Here is a 24,660-nt window from a genome sequence, read left to right on the forward strand (position 1 = left end):
GGAAGGACCCAGAGGCAGGAGAGAGGAGGATTTAGTCAAGTCCTGTTCCCCACGCTGGGTGGGTTCTAATCCACTCTTGCCACTTGCTGACACTAACCTGCACTTTGAAAGCTCCCTTCAAGACCCATCTGTCTCGCTTTTCCTGCTGGCCCCTAGTAAACCTTCCCTTTCCACACCACGAAATTGGAGCATTTATTGTCATGGCTGCTGGTTAACTTCTTAAAAAGCTTTTATTTTGAAATAATTAGAAGTTCTCAGGAACTCACAAAGATAACAGGGAGAGGTATCACACAGTTTCCCCCAGTGGTTACATTTTCTAGAACTGCAGTGCAAACTCACCACCAGGAAATGGACGCTGGTGCTGCGTGTGTGTGTGTGTGTGTGTGTAAGATTCTGTGACGTGCTCTCCCACGTGAGGGTCTGTGTAACCAACACAGCTCAGCTCCATCATCTCCAAGATCCTCCAGCTATCCAGTCACCTGCCCTCCTGCTTCCCTGGTCGACCCCCGTCCCTGGCAGCTGCTAATTTGTGTCCTGTCTTTATAACTTTGTCACTTCAAGAATGTTGCAGAAAACAGCGACACGGTACGTGACCTCTCGGGACTGCCTTTTTCTGCTCCGCATCATGTTGAGATCCACCTGGGTTGTTGCATGATGCAAGTGTTTGTTCCCTTCTACTGCCGAGTCCTGTTCCGTAGTGTGGAGGCCCCCCCCGGTATACAGCCATTTCTCCGTTGAGGGATTTCAGGGTTGTTACAAATAAAGCTGCTCTGGACATTCCTGCACATGTTTTTGTGAGGACCTAAATTCCCGCTTCTCTGGGTTCAATGCCCAGGAGTGAGATTGCTAGATTGTATGAGAGGTATGTGTTTAATTGTTGAAGAAACTGGAAAACTGGCTTCCAGAGTGGCTGTGCCATCTTGCCCCACCTCCCCACCAGCACATGAGACAGCAAGTACCTCTGTGTCCTCACCCCCATTTGCTGTCCTTGCTAGGTTTGTTTTAGCTGTTTTAATGGTGGATGGCAGTACCTTGCTGAGGTCCCACCTGCTTCGCCCTCACCTGCTCCCTTGCTGTGTGTGTGTGCTCTCTGGTGAAGCATCTCTTCATACCTTCTGCCCATTTTCCGACTGGATTGTTAAGTTTTCTAGCTGTTGAGTTTTTGGTTTTTTTTGTTTTTTGGCGTTTTTTTTAGTTGTTGAGTTTTGAGTGCTCTTTATATATTCTAGATAGGAGTCCTTTGTTAGAGAAGTGGTGGGTAAGTATCACCTCCCAGCCCAGAGAGCCTCTGTTCAGCCTCTTTTTTCTTGTTGTTGTTGTTCTTCTTTTTCAGCCTCTTAAGAGAGTCTTTTGCAGAACAGAGTTTTGATTTTGATGAAATCCAATTTATGGGTATCTTTCTTTTATGAATCATGCATTTAGGACAATGCTGTAGATACTGAACATTTTCTCCTCCACTCTAGTTTTGTGTTTTGAGTTAATTCTGTATAAGATCTAACGTTTGGGTCAAGGCTCCTTTTTCCGTTGCCTGTGGTTATCCAGTGGCTACAGCATCATTTGTTGAAATGGTTGTTCTTCCTCGGTGTAATTGCTTTTGGATTCTTTCAAAAATCAGCAGGCCATACTTGTGTGGGAGCATCTTTGGGTTGTCGCCTGTGTTCAGTTGACCTGTGTCACTGAATCTTCACAGTCTTGATTATTGTAGCTGTATAGGAAGTGTTGACTGATACCTTTCACTTAGCCAAAACAATTTAGAAAAACTAAACTAGCACCTTTCCATAAATTTCAGAACTAAAACACGCATACACACAACACACACCATATCCACATCCATACCCATAAAAGAATTTGCTGTGATTTTATAGACATCGTGTTAGACTTGTGTACCAGTTTAGAGAGCATTGATGTCATTACTGTTTTAAAGCTTCCAATCCATGAACATGGTATGTTCCTCCATTTAGTAGGTTTAGCTGGATTTCTTTCATCAACATTTTGTTTTCAGCATACAAGTCCTATACATGTTTTATAAGATTTATATTTTTCTAGCAATTGCTAATAATACTGCCTTTTAGATTTCCGTTTCCACATGCTCACTTCTAGTAAACAGTTGACTTCTGGGGGTTGATTTCTACATCCAGGGATCTTGCCGAATGAGTTCATTTGAATTCTAGGAGGCTTTTTTGGTAGGTTCCTTGGAATTTTCTACAAAGACTACCATTTCATTTCATCTGAAAGGAGGTTTGGTTTTATTTTCTCTCTCTCTGGTCTTTACACCATATATTTCTTGTCTTTACCTTGCCGTACTGACGAGAACTACCATTACCATGTCAATTGGCGCTGCTTAGAGTGGCTAGCCTTGTCTTGTTCCCAGTTTTGGAGGAAAGGATTCAGATGTAGGTTTTTTGTCAGCGTTCATGAAGTTTTGGGAAGTTCTCCTCTATTTCTGGTTTTCTGGGCATTTTTATCATGAATGGGTGTTAATATTTTTTAATTCCTAGATCTTTCTGTCTAGATAGATTCTGAGTTTCTGGAGATCAGACTCTGCTTCGTAAGCATTTTGCTTGCCCACAGTGCTAGCTTGTGCTTTTCCTGGAGTAAGTGTTAAATGCATGTTTGTGGATCAGTGCAGATGGGCCTGGTTACCAACGGCAGATGCGTGTGGGCCCTAAGGAAGGAACTCACAGAAACGCCTCTCACCAGCAGTCCCGATCTCACAGGCCTGGAGGAGAGATCCTACCTACTGTTTTTGGTCGCCGTTACATTCAGCTCGGTGGTTCCAGGCAGAAACAGAGATCGTAGGCACCAAACCGATGCAGCAGGAGAGATAGTAAGAAGGCAGAACTGAGGAGTCCGCTCTGACCCAAGTGTTGGAAGTGAAACTTTTTAGGGTAGCTGCCAACTAAAAACCACTGAGTTGTACACTTTAAATGGGGGAATTGTATGTTGTATGACTTATATCCAATAAAGCTGTTATTTTTTTTTTTTTTTAAAGCAAGTGCCAAGTGGGCAGTGAGCATCCTGGGGTTCTCTGTGCCAGGGGGTGAGTTACTGTTCCCGGTTGTTTGGGGTCCTGCCAGACCACTCTGAGCCTGTGAAGGCTTTTCCAGACAGGCCCCCTGCTGCTCTTGGCCCAACACAGTATCCACTGGGTCCCCTCGAACTCAGAAACTGGCTTACTACAGTACTGCTCATTCGGAAGCCCTAGCCTAAGAATGATGAACTGGACCTGATTCCCAGGGGCCTGTCCCCCGCAGCCCGGATGCCTCTGCTCCTGTACTTAAGGCGGTTTTCCATCCCATCGGCCCTGACTGCGAGGTCAGAAATGGGCTGGAAATACTTATCTTTTAACAGTGAGGAACTAAGGAAATGATGAAAACAGTGGGCGCCTGGGTGGCTCAGTTGGTGAAGTATCTGCCTTCTGCTCGGGTCATGATCCCAAGGTCCTGGGGTCGAGTCTGCTCAGCAGGGAGTCGTCTTCTCTCTCTTGCTCTGCACCTCCCCTCAACTCCTGCTCTCTCACTCGTGTTCTCTCTCAAAACAAATAAGTCTTCAAACAATAATGAAAACAGTTTCTCCTCATCACTAGCAGTGGTGGCATTAAGTCGAGGATCTGCCCCCACCCCAGCTCCTGTTTTAGCGCCAGGGGCAGGCCGCTCGGCTTGTGGTCCGTTTCGGTTTTGTCCTGTCTCCCGACTGCTGGCCACTCTTGAAGCTGAAAGAGGCATGTGTCTCCCTGGTGTCGAGGAGCAAACCAAGGGACAGGTCCTGATGGGGGCCTGGGAGTTTCCTACTCGAGGACAGTCGATGCCTGGGCAGAGGCTCTCTGTGGTGCTCTCGTCACAGTTAAACCCTTTCTGTGTCTTTCCTCTCGCAGGGCTCACGGGTTCTTGTCGATGCACGAGACAAGCTTGGCATTCCATGGCAGTATTCGGAGAATGAGAAGCACGGCATGTTCCTCCTGGCCTTCGAGAACAAGGCGGGGCTGCCCGTGGAGCCCGCCACCTTCCAGCTGTACGTCCCGGCGCTCAGCGCTCTCTGGAGGGACTCCGGCATCAGGGAGGCTTTCAGCCGGAGGAGCGAGTTCCAGCTGGTGAGTGCGCAGGCCTCCAGGTGGCATGGTCGCATGGTCGCGTTGTACGCGGCTGCTTGGACCTTCAGCAGAAGTTCCTTGAAGACCATCGAGGTCCCGGCAAGCGGCCTTAGTCACCACACTCCTTAGTCTCCAGCCCGTGACTGTCCTCCATCTTTTCTTGGTTTCTGTGACCTCAACACTTAGAGAGCACTGGTCACTTACTTTGTGGACTGTCCCTGTTTGGGTTTGTCTAGTATTTCCTCATTGTTAGGATGAGATGATGCATTTTTGGGCAGGAAAACCGCAGAAGGGATGATGTGTGCCCACAGAGCATCCTTTCAGGGGTTCGGCTCCTGGTGACATGAGCCTGCAGCGCTCAGGGAAGGCCGTGCTTGCCAGGGTGTCTGCTAGAAAGTTCCTGTCGCTCTCGTTACCATTAAATATTGGGAGACAATGTAGATACCCGGTTTCTCTCAAGCTTACGCCTACTCGTTTTGCTCTGCAGTGGCGGATCTTAAAGGTGACATTCTTAGAACCCTTTCTCCTCTTCGCAGTCTTTTTCAAGTTTACTTTAAAAATTAAGGTGGAAGAGTCAAAAGAACAAGAGGATGGTTGTCACGGAAAGGAAACCTTAATCTTCTAAAGGGCAGGAATATCAGAAACAACCAGGGAATACGGTATCTCGGTGTGAACTTGGGGTCGAAGTCTTTCTCCCTGTAAACTGGTATGTTCTGGGAGAGAAGATGGAAATCGCTACCACCAATCGAGAATTTACCAAAGAAGCAAGTGTAAACATCCAGAGCCAATTATTTACAATTCGTGTTGAAGAAGTGTTCGGTCTGGAAGGGTTGTGTGCTGGGGCAGTTTTGCCAGACTTCTGTCTGCTTGTTCCATTGCATGCAGTGTCCTCGAGCTGGAAGGGACCTCCCCGCTGAGTAGGTCACAGTCTTATGTGGGTACAGACAGGGAAGTAAGCCGGAGAGGCTATGGTTTGCTGCAGGCCATGTCTTCTTAGTTATCACCATAAGGAACTCGGGCCTCAGAAGCCAGTCTGCTTGTTTCTCCGTTCATTCATTCATCCAACATTTATGGAGCACCTTCTGTGTGCTGGACACTGCGGTGTGCTGGGGTACAGCAGTGATAAGACCAACCATGAGCCTGTCCCTGAGATCTTTTAATCTAGACTTAACCTTGGCCTGGGGTTCAAGTAAAGCTGCTGGAAGGTAGTTATCAGTCTTTCTGTTTCCATCTTGTGGGCTCCCCCACCAGCTGGGCTTTCAGAAGACTCGGTACCTGGGAAGCGCACGGTTCCAGGGAGCCGTGTGTCCTTTAGGACTCTCCTAAAGCAGGGGCCACAGTGACCATGGATTTGGTTCATTGGGTAGTAGGTACATGTGTGTTTGTTAGTCTCATACTTTGTGCTTTTCTATATGTTTTATTTTAATAAATTAGAGCCTTTTCTTAAAATAGGTGAACAGTAGGCCTTCCTAGTCCTCACTGCCGAGGCGTGGGGTTACTGCCAGCCGTGAGGGGTGTGAGCGTTGTCATACAGCACGATCAGCCCTCCCTCCCCCGTCTGCAGCGCACCCCTGGCCTCTCCTCTCTGTGGATCTTCCTGTTTGTGTCAGAGCCTTTCTAGCGTGATGCTTCATCAGCTCGTGTTTGCTTTTTGTCTCCTCCCCGGGTGACAAGCCTTTGACGGTCTCTCAGTGGAGAAATCCAGTAGCTTTGAGAATTGCTGTCAGCCAGGTGTTAGATTTTTTTTCCTGTTCCCTTTGCCCTCTGGGTTTTACTTGACGTTCCAGGCAGAGGCAGAAACAAAAAGGGGAAGAAGAAAGGCCGAGTCTGGTGATGCCTTGTGAGGGCCCTTTCTCCTTGGTGATGGGCAGGGTGGGTGTGCAGGGCGGGGGCTTCTCCCGCTCCGGAGAGGACACGGCTGTGCCCTTCTGTGTGTTCGTGGATGTCGAAAGCCATTCAGACACAGAATTCAATACAACCCCGCAGCTCAGGAGAAAGAAAGGAAGATGACCCATACCATGTTGGACCTTAGCTTTCGAATAAGTAAGACATAATGAGATGCTAAACCAAGAAGTTTTTCTCATAGGTACAATGAATATAAATATTGTCTACTTCTATGACCTTTTTCTAGTAAAAGAGAATTTTGGATTTTTAAACATGTCTTGCAAATTATGAACTAATTAATCTGCTTGTAATACCAAATAGGGATACTATTTCCACAGTTTGTCTGCTTTCTATTATACCTTTGAATTTAGGGTCTCATTCGTCCGAACGGTACGGCATTGGTGTGCCTGCTGTCTTCGGGGCATAACTCCTGCAGCGACAGGGCCCGTGGGCTCGCACGTCGTCGTCCTCCTCCTCGCTGGGCTGCGGCCGGCGTACTTTCCCCCTTTCTGCGTGCCAGGTCCTGTGCTGAAGGCGAGTCCCATTCATTCTGAAAGCAGGTGTGCAAACAAGTGATAGCAGTAAAATGCTACAAGCAATATATTTGAGGAATATACAGTCTACATTAGGGTGAAAGGGAGAAAATGGGCAATTCTAACGTGGCAGGTAGTGGTCAGGGGAGAGGTGTTTTCGAGGAGATTTATAAAGATCAGATGGAATGAACTACTGGGGACGTCGGCAGTGAGATGGGAGAGAGGGCACTGCGGACGACGTGCAGGGCCATGAGAGCGGCAGGAAACTATTCTGGGCCTTCCGTAGCTCTGCCCCCTTCTCTGGGCTCGGGCCATCCGGGTCTGGCTTCCCTGCTATCTTTACCGCTACCAGGCAGGGTGGGGGCTGGTCTTTTGCACACCTCTTTATTCTATAGTTAATTCTCCTCTTCACCTTCACCGTCGGACTCCCCCAGCCCCCCGGACGTGCCGGGTGAGCAGTGAGGGAAATCACGGGGTGCTGATCTCCCTGAATGAATGGGGCCGGGTGTGGCTTCTCACAGCGCGCTCTCCAGATTGCGGCCAGCCCGCTGCGTTTAGGGCTTGGTGCTGCTCCAGGTCCGGCGTGTCCTCTGCTGGTGCCTCCTGTTGGAGTCCTCACGTGCCTTCCTGTGGCATTTGGGCAGAGCTGGGGCCACCGCTCGGGAGGTGTGCTTCATACACAGGACAGGCCACATGGATTGTAACTCACTTCTCACAGCCGTTCAGCGTGTATTTCCAAGGGGCAGGGCCTTGTGCCTTCCTGAGACCGCCTTTTTTCTCTGGCTTTGGAAGATGGGACTCAAGGCTCAGTTCAGAGGAGCAATTTTATGTGGACTGTGCAGGGTTTCTTAATTTCTGGGAATCGGGCGATTGTGCTTATGACACAGAATGATTTTTGTTTCCTGTCACATTGCAAGGAACTGAATCCCTGTAACCTTCCTGGAGGTTGCTTGGAAAGGCTGGGTGTTCAAGCTGCTTTAGATGTGGCAGACGGTGTTCATCACGGTTCTGTGTGTGCCTCCTTAGAAGCCACTGAGTGTGATGTTTTCAGAGTGAAAGTGACCCTGTGGCTTAGGGAATAGCACGCCGGCTCTGAAAGAAGCCCTGGGATTGCCGGCCCGGCGCCTGGCATGAGGTCCCCGTGCATCAGACTCAGTTCGGTGGTGCCTGGGGCTTCGGAATTACTCCGAGTTGATCGCATAGCTCTGCCAGGCACGGTCTGCGGGGGCTTCGCCTGGCCGCCTGCTCCTCCTGTCCCTCACCCCTGGGATGTGGGCTTCTTGAGGGCTTAGGAACAGGGTTTACAAGTTCTTAGGCTTGGAATGCCTCTTCCCTAAAGCTCCGGGGTAAAGTAGTGCCCCAGATTCTCCTTCACATTCCTGCAACAAACATCAGTTACATCATTTGAGGAAAGAATGAACCGGTCTCTTCAAAAGGCTGGATGCCACAGGTTCACGTTCCTCAGCTCTCTTAGTGAGCCTCTGGGACTCCAGAGGGCGAGGCTAAGCGAAGATAAAGCGATTTGTAGCTACAGTCACTTTCCGTGGCTTTCCCTGGGTGCAAGGAGTCAGAGGGCCTGCTCCCCAGCAGCACAGTTACCCGCAGCCAGCCCCGTCCTTCTAGGGACAGATGTCCTCCGTGGTGGCCTGGCTGGTGCTCTCGGCCACGCAGGCGGCACTCCCTGGAAGCTGGTGGCTTAGGAGTAAGACTTGAGGTCGCAGCAAGCCTGGCCGGTGACAGCTTATGTCTGCGGGCCGTCTGGGGAGAACGCAGGCGTTCTCTGGCTGGGTCTCTGCCCGGGCACCTGCCGCGCCCTGGACTCCTTCAACCCCGTCTTCTCTCTGCTCTCAGGATACCCTGTGGTCGTGATTTTTTTAAATGCTGTCATCGAAGGTTTTAGACGAGAGGGAGACAAGAAAACCCCCAGCAGTGCAGTGAGCATTTGCCTGTAGCTTGTGATGTTTCCTGTAGTGCAGTTTGGGGCGTTTTAGACTATCTTTCTGCTTTCAGACGATGCTGGTGCTCCTGGGCGTCTGCGGCTGCTGCGACATTTGGTGGCACGTGGCAGAAAACCCCACATGGGAGGGACTGATTTTTTTCCCCTTCTCTGGTAAAGAAGTTCCAGGACAGCCAGTCCAGGGATGGGAGGGCGGGCCTCTGTCCAGGCCCTTCCCAGTGTCCTGTCGTGGGGCTCCTTTCCCTGGCTTGTGCCCCAGCCAGAGAGCAGGAGTGGGTGTGGAGGAGTGGCCGGCCTCTTCCTTCTAGGGCAACTTGCTAGGAGTCTCGCCAGGCGCATCATCGTCAGTCTAGTCTCGGAGCTGAGTCCTCTGGCCACACCTGCAGGGGGGGCTGCGGCCTGGGCCCTCCCAGCCTGGTATTCCTGAGCCAGAAGCACAGAATGGCCCCAGGCCGGGCTGGCAGCTAGCAGCCTCTGCCCAGTCCCTTTGGGACCTTTCTGCCTCTGAGTTGATTGGGGCAGGGGTTAGTGCTCCGTATGGAGCCCCAGAGAGGGGGAGTTGGGTCTTTAAGTTACTGGAACTCTCCTTTGTTGAGTAAGGAGCCAGTCATAAGAGCACATAACAGAACACTGAAGTATCCTGTACGGGCTAAATGCAGACACTCACAACTGTGCTTGCCATCTTGTGTGTCCTTCTGAATTCTGTGGAATTCATTCCTGCTGCAAATATTTGTGGAGCATCCGCCTTGTGTCCTGGGGAAAAAGCAGCAAACAAACAACGCAAGGAGCTGACTTTCTGATAAGAGGAGCCAGTCGCTAAACCAGCAGGCATGTGTCGTGTGTGTTAGAGGAAAGCATCAGGGAGCTGGGAGAGTGTGGGGAGAGAGGAGCCTGCTTGGATAAACAGGGTGATCACAGGGTGGAGGTTCTGTGCTCCCTGCTGTCACGGTAATTGAGTTGAGCATACGGCCCCAGAGCCAGGCTGCATATTATACTACGCATGGTCTGGTGCAGCCTTGGGACTCAGTTCTGAGTCTTGCTCTTAAAATGACTGGACACGTCTGCCCCAACCCCTCTACCTCCCCACAGGCTATTGACCAGTGCTGAGAACCTGGGTGCTCAGCACAAGCCTACAGTGGAAGTGATGTGCAGAACACGGCAGAGACACCCGGGCCACTTTGTTGAAGACTCTGTGTCTGTACTGGGAGCCCAGACTCCTGTAGCTTCCCCCAAGTGGCACTTGAGAACCCTGAAGGAGGTGGGAGAGCAGGACTTGTAGGTGTCAGGGGAAGGGGGAAGTGTTCTAGCTGGGAGAGTGGCCAGCAAAGGCCCTGAGGTGGGGTCAAGCCTGTGTTCCAGAGCCCAGTGAGCAGGTAGAGTAAGAGGGAACGGGTTCCTAGGAGCAGAGCGATTTCTGTGGTTTGATTTACATTTTAAATTGTAATTGTTTTAAATAAATTGGTTTGATTGTTTTGGCAGCTGTTTTGAGAATAGAAACAGGAAGGCCTGTTTGGAGGCTTTTACAGTAATCTAGGTGACAGAGTGGGGGTTCGGACCAGCATGATCATGGTGGAGGCAATGAGAAGTGGTCATGTCTGTGTCTTAGAACTGGAGGGGAATTTGGAGGTCCTCTCGTCTCACTGCCCATCCAGCTTAAGGATTCCCTCAGCATCAGCCCTGTGGCTCATACTGAGCCCAGTATTTTATTTTAGACGTTAAATTGAGGACACTGTTGGAAAGTCCGTTTCTCTTTGCAAGTTACATCCGGGCCGCCTGTGTGTCTGGAACGGCCCCTGGAGCCCACGGAAGTAAACCCTGCGTTCATGGCATCTGTGTCCAAACGCATCCTGCCGTCCGTGCTTGCTGCCAGGGACATGCATCAGGCTGCACGTCCCCATCTTTCTGTGGAGGTCAGTCACCCTTCATTTCCTCCAGGTGCTAAGAGTGAGGATCTAGGGCAGCAGCGGGCAGCTTAGAGACCCACATGCCCCCAGGGAAAGCGTCAGCCCCTCCTGTGCTGCTGGGGGAGGGGCATGGGTCACAGGTGTCCCATTAGCATGGGATTGGTCTTTAATTAGTGAACACTGAAGTCAGCCAAGAGCCCCTCTCATGCCATGCAGCACAGGACTTCCCTGTCCCCTCTGCCGTCCTGCGTTTATCTCCAGCCGTGCTAGTTTCATTCCTCCTAAATTTTTACCAGCTGAAAAGTGGAACAACTCCATGATTATTAGTTTTTTTCTTATGTGTATTAGCCATTTATAGTTATTCTTTTGTGAGTTGCCAGTGATACCCTTTACTTCCTTTCTTCTTTGGGGAACACGTTTCCGTTGATTTATACTTGTCAGTTTCTAGGTGCCTGTTTTTGTCAGACCTTTTTCTTTAACTTCTTAATTTTGATTTAATTAATGATAAATTAACTTCTTAATTTAACTTCATGATTTTGAAGTAATCATTTATTCGTGGAAGTTTGCAAAGATAGTACAGAGAGGTCCCTGCGTCCTTGGCCTGTTTTCCCCCGTGGGTAGATCTCACAGGACTCCAATACAATAAGAAAACCATGAAATTGACATAGGTACAGCACGTGTGCACGTGTGTGCGGTTCGTTGTCACAGGTAACCGCCCCTGGAGTCAGGACATGGGACGAAGTGCTCCCTCGCCACAGAGACCTCCCTCGTGCTGCTCCTTTTGTAGTCACACAGCTCCCTTCCTCCCCCACTGTGGCCCCTGGCAACTGCTGATTTGTTCTCATCCCTAAAGTTGATCAGGTTGTATAAATGCCGTCATACAGTGTGGGACCTTTTGAGGCTGACCTCTGTCTCAGTGTAATGCCCTTGAGATGCAGCATGTCCGTCGTGTGCCTCTTTATTTCTGGGGAGCCCTTCCTGTGTGGGGGCATCACCGTGACTACAGATGCAGCCAAGGGTGCAGGTACGGATTCCTACGGATGGACAGACAGAGAAGGCGGCATCTTTATCTCAGAAGAGTAGCTCAGAAGTGTTAGAAATTCATGGATAACTTCAGGAGAAAGTGGAGTTCTGTTTCAGGTACTAGGAGACTAGAGGTTAGTTTCACTTTGGTACCGTGTGTGTGCGTGTGTGTGCGCATGTTTAACCTTTCAAACTGAGGTAACTTCCATAGTGTGATTCGTAGTGGAAAATGCAGCCTTCTTAAAACTAACTGTTCATGTCAAAGGGGCTTGAAATTCTCTAACCAAATCCTCCCATTTGCTCCTGAGATGGGTTGAGGCCTGGGAGTTGAAGCATTTTGGCTGCAGTGACACAGCTAGTGAAGGGCCTGGCAGAACGTCAGTGCAGAGAACCCTGAGTAGCTCCAGCCTTTGATGGCTGTTCCGGGTCCCGATCCCAGTGCTGGGGCGGGGGGTGGGGGGGCGGTGGGCGAGGGGGCCACACCAAGCTTTCCTCCTGGTGGCTCTTGCCTGAGGACACAGAAGCAGGAAACAGACTTGTGCTATTCTTGGATTGGGGGCTGGTGAGAAACTTACGTGTTCTTGCTCATGATGTTGGCTTTCCCCCTTCATTTCATTAATCATGAATAGTATTATATACTTACAGACCTCTAAAATCTGCTCCTTTAGGGGGAAAAAACATGAAGTGTTAAGCATTTTAACGCAGATCCCTGTGGATAATGTTGCTGTCAAGCCCTGCCTCTGGAGGGTTTGTAAGCTGGTGCCGTCGTAGTCCAGGTGGAAATGTGATACATGCAGGCCGACCTCGTTCCCTTGCGCTTTGCAGGTCGAGTGTTCTTTACAAATTAAAGGGTTATGGAAATAGCGGGAGCCCCAGAAGTGGAGCCTGCAGGCAGGGCTGAATTGCGGCCCTTGAGAGAATGAGGACCTGCTCCTTACGGAGGAGCCGAGAACGTGGTTTCTCGAGATGGTGTTGGCTCCCGATGAAGATGCTCTGAGGGTTGTTGAAATGACACCAGAGGATTTAGAATATTGCATAAACAGTTAGTAAGGCAGCAGCAGGGTTGGAGCAGATCGACTCCAGTTTTGAAAGTCCCGTGGGTAAAACGCTATCCAACAGCATCACGCGCACCAGGAAAACCCCTCGTGAAAGGAAGAGTCTGTCAGGGCAGGAAACGTCATTGCTGTCTTATTTTGAGAACTTGGCACGGCCATCCCAACCTTCAGCAGCCACGACCCTGATCAGTCTGCAGCCATTGACGACAAGGCAAGATTAGGACTCCCTGAAAGCTCAGGGGGTGGTTAGCATCTCGTAGCCATCAAGCGTTTCTTTCTTAAGGCAATTCTAGACATAATGCTCCCACACACTTAACAGACTGCGGCGTAGCTTAAACTTAGTTTCTGTGTGTAGTGGAAAACCAAAAAATTCATTCAGCCGACTTTATTCTGCTGTGCACTTTGCTGCAGTGGTCTGGAACCGAAGCTGCAACATCTCTGAGGTGTGACAGTGGTGGAGTTAATAATGGAGTATTTTGTGTGATAACAAGGCCAGAAACCCCAAGAGAAAGAATAATGGATTTGACTGAGTTAACGTTTTTCGCTTCTGTATGGCAAACATCAGCACAGAGAAAGTTAAAAGGGAAATGACAAATTAGAAAAAAATCACGACATGTAACAAAGGTGTTTTTTAATATGTTGAGAGCATACGAAACAATTCCAACACGAGTTCTTACGAGCCAGTACGTGAAGACTCTGCAGAAGTCAAACCCGCCATCCTCACTGCTCACATTGCAAGTGCAAATACAAAGTAACTTTTCTTTTTAAGATTATTTTAGAGAGAGAGAGAGAGCAGGCGTGCAGGGAAAGGGCAGAGGGAGTGAGAAAATCTCCAGCAGACTCCTCACTGAGAGAGGAGCCTGATGCGGGGCTCGATCTCACAACCCTGAGGTCATGACCTGAGTCGAAACCAAGAGTCAGCCGCTTCACCGACCTCCCGGGCACCCCATGAAGTAACTTTTTGTCAGTCAGACTGGTCGTGATGGTGAAGAATTCGCTGATTGAGGTCCTGGGAAATAGGTACTGCCATCCGTAGGTGGCAGGGAGTGAAGTGGTTCAGTTTGTCAGTGTGTGTCAAAGCAAAGAGTGTTACTTCCTCTGGCAGTAATTCATCTTCCCAGGAATTTACTCTGAAGCAGTAACTGTGAGATTTCTGGCTCCTAATTACCACAGACTTGTTATCCAGAGACTTCTGCCGAAGATAACTGAAAATGCTCAATGGAATGTTGAAAACAACTTTATGAAAGCCTCTAAGTGCCGAGAAGATGGTAAAGACTCGCCAGGCCAACCCGAGAGTGTGAGACCTGCAGAGGTGAGCCGAGCCCTGGCAGCTGTTTCCCTGAGATGTCCAGTGATCTAAGCCATGAACCTGAAACTGCGCTGTTTCATAGACTTTTCAGGGTCTCCAAAGGAGGTAGAGACTTAAGGTTGCCAGAGTTGAGGAATCTGATAGGAAATCCCCCTGCAGTGAGCTGGGACCTCGGGGCAGTGGGGGGATGAACCAAAGTAAACCCACAGAATGGAGAGAGTGGAGAGCACTGCCTGACTGCGGAACCGGGGCAGGGAGGGGGAAGAGACGAAACTGTCTAGGCAGGCTCCCTTGAGGACTTGGTGCTCGGCTCTGTAAGGCAGAGTAAGACAGTCCAAGAAACCCCCCAGTGCTCTGAGTTTAGTTTAAAGTGATACCATACGGGGTAGTGTGCCTGAGTACCTGGTAGAAGCAGATAGAAACCTCTCTGGGAAAGACACTTTCATCCTAAACCTTGGATATTCCCCAGAAATGTTTTTAAGGACAGGGGTTCGGGGGAGCATAGCCAGAGAGGGAGATAGCCATAATCACAAGGAAACAAGGCACAGTGCCTAGAACCAGAAGAAAGGACAGCCGAAGTGTTTAGACATTGGGCTTACCAGACACAGACTTTAAAACAACTATACTTGGGCCGCCTGGGGCTCCATCGGTGAAGCATCCGGCTCTTGGTCTCAGCTCAGGTCTTGATCTCAGGATTCGAGTGCAAGTCCCGTGCTGGACTCCACACTGGGCGTGGGCATACTTTAAAAAAATAAATAAATAAAGTAAAACAATGATACTTAATGTGTTCAGGAAAATAAAAGTTAGAAAATATATCCCAGGGAAAAAAACCTGGGAACTGTCAAAAGTGACTTAATATATTTTAAAAGAACTTCTAGAATTGGCAAATACAAACACCAGAATTAAAACGCAGTGGATGTGTTAGGCAGTAGTTTGAGCCCAATAAAAGAGAATATTAATAAAGTAGAAGAAATACAGGAAGCACATTTCAAGAACATGGAACAGAAGGACAAAGAGGGAAACTAAGAAAGCTCAGTTGAGAGGCACAGAGCCTGGTGCGAAAAGGTCTAACCTACTTTTCATCAAGAGTTACAGAAAGAAGGCTGGAGCAAAGGCGCTACCTGAAGAGCTAGTGGCTGGTAGAACATCAGGTCATGGTGAAGAATCCTAATGAGTCTCAAGCAAGATTAATTTAAAAAAATAAATAAGGGTGCCTGGGTGGCTCAGTGGGTTAAGCCTCTGCCTTCGACTCAGGTCATGATCCCAGGGTCCTGGGATCAAGCCCCGCATCAGGCTCTCTGCTCGGCAGAGAACCTGCTTCCCCCTCTCTCTTTGCCTGCCTCTCTGCCTACTGGTGATCTCTCTGTCAAATAAATAAATAAAATCTTTTTAATAAATAAATAAATAAAACCCCTAGAACTAGACCTATCACAACAGAACTGCAGAAGCCAAAGACAGAAAATCTTAAAACCAGCTACAGAAAATGGTAGAGATGAACTTTCAAGGAGGGACGGTTTGGCAGTTTGCTTCCCAAGAGCTACAACAGAATCCATAAAGAGTGAATGATGTTTGAGGCAGTGGTGTGTTCGAGAGAGTATAACCACTAACCTAGAATTCTGCACAATGAAGGTAGAACAGAGACATTTTCAGACAGAGAAGGAGATTATTATGTGCTGTACCAAAGACTCCACTTCAGGCAAAAGGCAAGGGATTCCAGATGGAGAGTTTGAAACATAAATTAATCTTCATTCTTTCTTATCTGTTGTTTCTTCTTTTTTTGGTCATGCTTTTGGTGTCAAATAAGAAATCGTGACCAAACGCAAAATTAGGAAGATTTATCCCTATTTTTTCTTTTTATATTCAGGTTGTCCTCTCACATTTTGACTGTTGATCCATTTTTGAGTTGATTTTTGTATATGAAGTGAGGTAGGGATCCACGTTCATTTTCTTGCACATTGATGTCCAGTGGTCCCTGTCAAACATCTGCCCTTTCCCCGTCGAGTGGTCTTAGCTCCCTGGACAAAAATCAGTTGGTCATACATGTTGGGTTTATTTTCTGTTCTTTTGGTCTATATGTTTATCCTAGGCCAGTAACACACTATTTTGATTACTGTAGCTTTGTAGTAAGTCTGAAATCAGGAAGTGTAAATCTTCCAGCTTTCTTTTCTTTTTCTCATTCTGGTCTTGACTTGCTCTCCCCTGAGGACTAATATGTCAAGCTACTTTTAAAGAAAAATGGAGGGATTTGCTCTTCATAAAGGTCAGCAAACTACAGCCCGCAGGCTGACTTTCGTGGCACGCTTTTGTTCAGACTCCCCGCGCCCCCTCCCCCGCCCCGCGAGCTAAGAATGTTTTTTACATTTTTTAAAGCTTAGAGAAAAAGAAGAATATGCAATAAGATGACTATATGTGGTTCACAGAGCCTAAAATATTTACCATCTGGACCTTTACAGGAAAAAAAAAAAGTTTGCTAATCCCTTCTCTAATAAATCTGACACTGCGATTTGTATTTTAAAAAAAAAAAAGTTAATAACCAGTACAGTGGGGAATTGGTGCAGCAGAATAAGAGAAGTAAATTGGTGGAACTTTGTGGAGAATAGTGAAATTGGACCCTCTGTATACACACCCAGTTTCAAATGGATTAAAGACCTAAATCTGAAAAACAAAACGATGTATTTTTTAGGAGGTAGTATAGAACAGTCTGTATGATCTTGGTACAGGGAAGAATTTAAGTGATTAAAAGTACAAATGCAGGGGGTGCCTTGGGTGGCCCAATTTTTCAAGTGTCCGACTCTTGATTTCGGCTCAGGTCATGATCCTCAGTGTCATGAGATCCAGCCGGGGTCGGGCTCCATGCTGAGCCAGGGAGCCTGCTGGAGATTATCTATCTCCTACTCTTTCTGCCCCGCCTGCCCCCACTCACATGCGTGCTCTCTCTCCTTTAAAAAAAAAAAAAAAGTGAAAATAAATGCAAAAGAAAAGGTTAATAATTTGACTACGATCAAATTAAGAACGACAGTTCATCCAGAAACCCCACCAGCTGCGGGAGCAGAGAACGAGTTCGTCATCTATAACTGACAAAGGAAAAGTGTCCAGAATGTTTAAAGAACTTCCACAAATCCACAAGAAATAGACAGTTCTGTAGAAAAATGGGTTAAAGGCTTAATGGACATTTTCAAAACAATGAAATTATATTAATAATAATATCATTATCTTGTGGTTTGCTCACCTGATTTGCAGAATTAAAACATTTGACAGTCCCGAGAATTGGCAAGCATGTAGAGTGGTAAGAACTCTGGTAAGCCCTGGTGCTAGTGAGTATATAAATTCTATACCTCGTTTAGAAAACAGATTGGTGTTATTTGCTCAAGTTGCAGATCTGCATTCCCTGTGGCTCAGTAGTCCCCCTCCTGGCTGTGCAGACAGGTGTGTGTGCACATGTGCATATGGCAGCATCATTCATAACTGGAGACAGTCCAGATGCTCCTCAGCAGTCAAATGGGTAAAGAAGTTGGTTTTTATCCGTGAGCACGGCAGCCAAAATGGACAAAGGACCGCTCCTGTCAAAAGCTACCATGATGTTGAACCAGAGAAGTCCGACCTGCTGACGTATTACCGTGGGGTTCCAGTGTGATGCAGACCCTTGCTGAGTGCCCATGCTGTGACAAAGCTCCAGGGAGCAATTAGGAAACATCCTCACCAGCACTGGGACGGTGGCTCGCTTCACAGGCCAGGGCGGGCACCGTACGAGGGCCCTTCTGGAGCGCTGTTCCTGGCTGTGTTCGCTGCCTGTGGTGGCCGCTGTGTTTACAATCCAGTTGGACATTTCTCTCTCAGGCGCTTGTCTTGTGTCATGTGTCGTTCATAGTAATAATGATGAGGATTTGAGAGGGAAAATGTACTTAGATGCATATGCAAACAGTATGTGTAGAGAATGTTCAATGTATTGCTCATAAATGCTAAAGCAAAGAAGAACTAGCCCAGACACTCTGCAGGAGGGACTGGCTGACCACCTTTGAGGCCGCTGACCGTGGAGCCGATGCTGCACAGTTAGGAGAGAAGCTGGAAGAGAGGCTTGTGCATTGACACGGGAACAATTCCCTGACACATCAAGTGAAAACAGACCGAGAAGCAGCACATACATAAGAAAGAAGAAGGTATACACCCACCCACACACACTCATTAGTGTATATGTATATATGCACAGAAAATTAAAACCTCAAGTAAATATATCCACTGGACTACTCCAGTTGTAACTTTTCATCTTATGCATGTCTATAATTGCAAAAAGAGTCTGTTTTAAAAATTATTTTTAATCGTGGCAGAAATATATTATTTTTATAATCAGAAAAAGCCATGAAAACATTTTAAAATGAATTGTAAAAATTAACGTCTGCAGACAATGATTTCATAAATCTTTTGCATTGTTCCTGAAAGAAGGCTTAAGGTCTGAGTAATTCTGGTTAACTGAAATGTGCTGTTAATCTGCAAGTTTCAAAGGATGGCAGTATCACCTCCCCTCTTCGCCCCCACCTCCTTTGAGCAGATTTCAAGAAATGTGGTCCGCTTGAGCACGGGCTGAGTGAGCCCAAGACCTGGGGAGAGGCCTGGACTCTCAATCCCCTTTTGCTGCCTGTTGTGGGAGCTCCAGTTCCGCACGTCTCCTTTTAGATCGGCTCTGAGCAGTGAAAACACCTAGTAGCATCATGCTGGCATGACAGGTCTGTCTAGGAAACTAGTATGCTGGTTTAGAATTTCTTCTGTACTCACTCCTGGGCTGTGGACTGCAGGCGGAGGCTTCTCTTCCTTGCTTCTCCCCAACAAGGCTCCCCCCGACCAGGCACCAGGGCACCCCAGCACCTGCATCTCCCCATGTGCGGAGAAGTCCCCATAAGCCTGATGGTCGGTCGGTCCGTGTCACAGAGACAGCTGGACCTTGAACAAGGTGGGTTTCTAACGAAAGCCCTCATATGAACACAGGAAGGAGGCCGCTGCCAGGTTGATAAGATCGAGAGAGAAGTAATCAGGAGACTGAAAAACTCGGTTGGGTCTAGGGAAAGAGGCATCTAGAAAAGCAAGCCTTGCCCTGTTCCTGCTGTCCTTAGGGGAACTTTCTTGAGAATTTTGCATTAAAGCCAGATGAAATGGTGGATTTATCGTTATGCCTTTTTTTCTTTCTTCCTTTTTTCTTAATTGTGGTGAAACACCTTTTCTTTGTTATAAGTCACCAAGGGTTTCTAGCAGGTCAGTATCAACTGAGCAAATGTATCCCAGCGAGTCTCGGGAAAGTCTAGCTTGTGTGTGAGCATTTCCTTGGGGATTCCTTGAGGGTGTGGACAGCTGGCCATTTAACAAATAGGTCAAGAGATTGGATGGGGCCTTCATCTTCTGACATTGGAAAGCACCTTTGCTGGGATCACCAGGAGCGCCCCACAAGCTTGTATAGCACACTTGCTGCTTTTAAGTTCAAGGTTTAGAAACAGATCAAAGATGTCATCTGTGAGCCTTTCAGATCGGGGCCAGCAGATTCCACGGCTGCCCATCCCGGCTAGAGCTGCTATAACAGAACGCCACGGCGGCCGGAGGTGGCAGGGAGTGACACAAACAGCGGGCATCTCTTTCTCATGGTTCTGCAGGCAGGGCCTACAAAACTGGGGTGCCTACGGATCTGGTTCTTGGCCAGGGCCCTCATCTTGGTGCCTGTTCAGACCAAGCTCTGGACTCTTTCCTCTTAGGAGGGAGAGTACTAATCCCATCGTGGAGCTCGTCCCTCAAGACCTCCAGGAAGCCCATTTACCTCCCAAAGGCTCCACCTCCCACTCCCGTCACATTGGTGGGCCGGGAAAGACACAAACATTCAGCCCACAACAGTGACCCTGCCCTTGCTCGCTCTTCCCTGCTTCCTTTCCCAAAGGCAGTTAACCAACCTCTCTTCCTCAGCTTACTTTAGTCCTTTGTGTTTCTGCATTTCTGTAAGAAGACATGTTTTATGTGTTTGGCTGCATGGCTAGATCTGCGTTAATGTTATACATTGGATAAAGGATGCCTTATCTAGCTAAAATAGGATTGTCCCCCTCCCTTTCCAAGAGTTTGGAACCCAGAGTATTAGATGGCATTAAAATTTTTATTTTAAAGGAGATCCCAGCCTCCTGAATTGTGAGGAAAGCAGAATTCAGGGAGAGAAAGGAGGGACCAAGGTTCGCGTTTGCTCAGGGCATTAAATGTAGGACATTTAGAATGCTGCTGTGTTTATAGTAAGGGTAGCTCTGAGATGCACTCAGCCCTGTGAGCCCAGGACAGTCTCTGCTTTTTGCCTTCCTCCTCTGCCCTTAATCTGGTGTGGCGGTACTGAAACTGGTCACCGAAACCTCTGCTCAGTAAATGGGGTTTCAGTCCCGGAAGCCAGGTGACTTTTTATTGCCAGTTTGGTGTATGCACTTTCCCTGGGCCGGCGTGATTGTGAAGTTCCCAAAGGCCAAGCTGATGGTGGGCATGGGTGCTGTGGTGCTGTGACATGGTACCCCGGGAGGGACAGTCCTGGCCGGAACCTGTCTCACGAGGCACCTTCCTTGATTTCATTCCTTATGGGATATTTGATATAAAAGGAACTCTGTATGGCGGAGGCCCACTGCATGGGTGTTTTGTATCATTCCAGGCATTTTAGCAAATTCTCCAGAGCCTCTTTCTGCGTTTGTACTTCCCAGGAGGTATGATGGGACACCCAGTGGGACTGTCGTGGAGTTCTGGCATCAGTCCTGGTTTCTGCCTGAGCACAGGAAATCGGTGACTCCACAGTAGCCCGTGTTCCCAAAGTGCCGACAACCCAGAGCCCCTGTCTTCTCCCACCTGGTTGTGCTCCCAGTGCGAGTGTTGGGTACGGGGGTCCGACCCCTGCTCTGTAGGCACTTTGCTCAACATTGGCTGCCTTTCTCTCCTCCTTTTCATGCTGATTCTCAGATTTCAGGTGTCTCCTCCGGTCGCTCTCATGCACCCCATTTTAGTCCTGTCCCTTGGGGGACCTTTCCCTTCCCTTTGCTGCTGTCACGGGCACTTCAGAATTGCAGAAGGATGCTGGAGCCAGAGAAAGACTGGTGGCTGGCCGGCACTGCCCCACGAGTTTCTGCTGCATTTATAAACGACACTGGCAGAGACTCGGGGCATGGTGGTCCTCCTGAGTTCTGCTAAAACGGGGGAGGGGGACTCAGGCTCCATTTCCAGGTTATTTTTCCTCTTCTCTCTTATTTTTGACCTGGTGCTCATTTCCATCCAGAACTTCTTCCTGAAATCCTAGTCTCCTGAGACCATTCTGGCTGGCTGATAGCTCAGTCCAGCCAACTTATATCATGGTGTTTAACGCAAAACAAGATTGTAAAATCAGGAAAAAGCAGTGTACCAACTCCAGGAAAGGGATAATGTGATCAAGGCGAAGACCTTAATAGCTGGGAGATCTATTTCTCCAGGGCTTCCCCGACCCTCTTTTTTAAACTGTGAATTTTGTACTATGTACATGTATTATCTATTCAAAAACTTTAAAAATGTTAAGTAATTCATAATATAGTGAGAAGTTCAAATTCTATAAGGAAAGTATGTTACCAGCAAACTTGAAAGATGAATGTCAATAAACTTAATTATATAATTCACACAATTTTTAGATTATTATTGATTGTGATATTAATAGTGATTCCTGTATAGTAGGTGCTTAACCATGCTGTCCACTACACATGAACCATAAACCAAACCCCGAGTAAGAAGTTGCCTCTTCAAATACATGTTTTGTTTGATAAGTATGTGCAACGTTGTCTTTTTTTTTTTTAAAGGAAACAACTAATAGACAAGGCTTTATGCATATTTTTGTTCTTATAATTGTTTGGTTTTATTCATCTTTGAAAGTGGTTTGTCTAAAAAGGAAGACAAATCTTAAGTTCGAAAGAGTATTCAGTAATAGGTGTTAACTTATATTCTTAAACTTAGTGCTTTAGCTGTACTTTAAGTAATTAAGATGTTTGATGAATTAATGATGTGGAATCCTGTTTCCCCACACTCCTACCTCCTACTCCTTCTCTCCTTCATTCTGCTCCAAGCATACAAGCCTTCTTGCTACTCCTTCAACATTCTGAGCACAGTCTGGCCTCAGGGCCTTTGCACTTGCTGTTCTCGTTCCCTGGCATCCTCCTGCATCTTAAGTTGATTCAAATGTTACCTTCCTTGTGGAGTTTTCCCTGATTTTCTTGATTAACATCACGACCCCACCCACCACTACCTCACTTTTCCCTGCTTCATTTTTAAAATACTGTTGTTGGAGAATTTCTTACACATGTATATATATGTGATGCGTGTGTGTATATACACATCTATGCGTTATAATTATATATAAAAAGAAGTGTGTATATATTAACTCAGTTTTCACAAACTGAACACATCCATGTAACCTTATCCAAATCAGGATACAAAATGACCAGCACCCCAAGATCCGTTTTCTTGAGTCCCTCCCTCCCACGCTACAGAAGTAACCAGTCCTGACCGTCAGCAGCATAAAAGGTTTTGCCTGGTTTCGTACTTGGTATATGTGGTTCCGTCCATTATTTACTCTTCTGTACCTGGCTTCTTTCCTTCCGCATCGTGTTGCATGAGACTCATCGTATCAGGGCACGGCGTGTAACTCCTCCATTCTCACTGGTGTGCAGGATTCTCTTGAGTGGATATAATGCAATTCAAGATGGACCCCCCTGTTGATGGGCACTCGGGATTTTGACAGAACATGTTACTGTGAATATTGTAGTCTTTTGATGAAGAGAGGTGGGCATTGCTGTCGTCTGTCCATTTAACTGGAATAATTTATGCCCCTAAATCTGGCATAATTGTTTAGTGTAATGACCAAGATTTATCCGTGTTGTTACATTATTGGTAGTTCATTCTTTTTTACAACAAAGGGAAATGAGAAAGGAATTTAAATCTTTCGCCACTTACACGGCACATGGTGGCTCAGTTGGTTAAGCATCCAGCTCTTGGTTTCAGCTCAGGTCAGGCCCCACGTTGGACTCCATACTCAGCAGGAAGTCTGCTTGAGATTCTCTCTCGGTCCCCTGCTTACACATGTGTGCATGCTCTCTCTCAAATAAATTTTTTAGAAACTCACTACTTTCAACTAAACACAAAAGAAAACAGTAATGCAGGAAATGAATACAAAAGCTACAAAACAAATAGCAAAATGACAAAGGTAGGGCCCTCCCCATCAGTAATTATTTTAAGTGCACATTGATTAAACTGTGCAATTCAATCACAGAGACTGGAAGAATGGATGAAAACACATGGCCCAACTATTTCCTGCCTGCCAAAGATTCACTTTAAACCCAAAGACACAAATAGATCGGAAGTGAAAAGGTGGAAAAAAATATTCTGTATAACTAGTTAGCGGAAGAGAGTAGGGTGGCTATACTAATACCCCGCAGAATAGACTTTAAATCAAATAAAGTTGCAAGAAGCAAAGGCTTATATATTAATAAAAGGTTCACTACAACAAGAATATACAAGTTATTAACATGGATACCTAATGACAGACTGTCAAAATCCATGAAGCAAAAAGTGACAAAGGGAGAAGTAGACGGTTGTACAGTAATAGCCATAGACTTCAACACCCCACTCTCAATAATGAACAGAACAACTGGACAGAAGATAAAGATGGAAATAAAGGAAGTAAACAACACAATGAACAATCAGACCTAATAGGCTTATACCAGCCACCCAACGACAACAGCCTACACACTCTTCTCAAGTGCACGTGGGACATTTTCCAGGATAGACCACTAACTTACACTACAGATAGATCCCAGTAGTGTTAAAAAGGTATCATAAAAATCATCTTCTTTAATCACAACAGGATGAAGTTAGTAATCAATAATAGAAGTAAAACTGAAAAATGCACTGATCTGTGGAAATTGAACAACATGCTCTTGGACCATTGGGTATAAGAGAAGTTAGAAAATACTTAAAAATGAATGAAAACAAAGACACAACACACCAACATTTACATCATGTAGTAAAAGCCATGTTAAGGGGGAAATTTATAGTCGTAAATCCTTACATTGTAAAAACAAGAAAGATCTCAAAGCAGCCTAACTTTACAACTGAGGGAATTAGAAAAAGAACAAACTAAACCCAAAGCTAGCAGAAGGGGAGAGATAAAAGAGCAGAGATAGACGAAATAGAGAACAGAAAAACAATAAAGAAAATCAGTGAAAGCAAAAGGTGGTTTTTCAAAAAAGATCAACACAATCAACAAACTTTTAGTGAGTTGGACTAAGACAAAGATTCAAGTTCTAAAATCAGAAATGAAAATGAGGACTTACCACTGATTCTACAAAAATAGGGCTATAAGAGAGAACTGTGAACAATTGTATGCTAACAGATTTGATAACCTAGATGAAGTGAGACAAATTCCTAGAAACACAAAAACCATTCAGACTAAATTATGAAGAAATAGAAAATCTGAATGGACCTATGACCAATAAGGATATTGAATCTGCAATCAGAAATCTGCTGGCAGAGAGAACAGCTCTGGACATGATGCCTTCACTGGTGAATTCTACCAGACTTTTTTTTTTTAAGATTTTTATTTATTTGACAGGCAGAGATCACAAGTAGGTAGAGAGGCAGGCAGAGAGAGAGAGAGGTGGAAGAAGGCTCAGCAGGGAGCCTGATGCGGGTCTTGATCCCAGGACCCTAGGATCATGACCTGAGCCGAAGGCAGAGGCTTTAACCCACTGAGCCACCCAGGTGCCCCTCTACCAAACATTTTAAAAAGAACTGATACCAATCCTTCTCAAACTTTTCCCCCCAAAATGAGGAGGGGGTGGGGAATAGTTCCTAACTCATTCTGTGAAGCCATCATTACCCTGATACTAAAGT

The 24,660-nt window shown here is 46.9% G+C and overlaps 1 protein-coding gene across 1 annotated transcript in view; it reads left to right on the plus strand.

The window, feature by feature from the left end:
- Nucleotides 1–24,660, plus strand: part of GNA12 (G protein subunit alpha 12) — a gene marked incomplete at its 5' end in the record, with an annotated part of 98,694 nt that overhangs the window by 39,307 nt on the left and 34,727 nt on the right. Inside the window, one exon of the mRNA XM_080830478.1 lies at nt 3,875–4,090. Coding sequence (XP_080686604.1) covers nt 3,875–4,090 — 216 coding nt within the window. The remainder of the gene's footprint in view (nt 1–3,874; nt 4,091–24,660) is intronic.

This window comes from Martes martes (genome assembly GCF_963455335.1).
Source record: "Martes martes genome assembly, chromosome: 18".
Classification (NCBI taxonomy): domain Eukaryota; kingdom Metazoa; phylum Chordata; class Mammalia; order Carnivora; family Mustelidae; genus Martes; species Martes martes.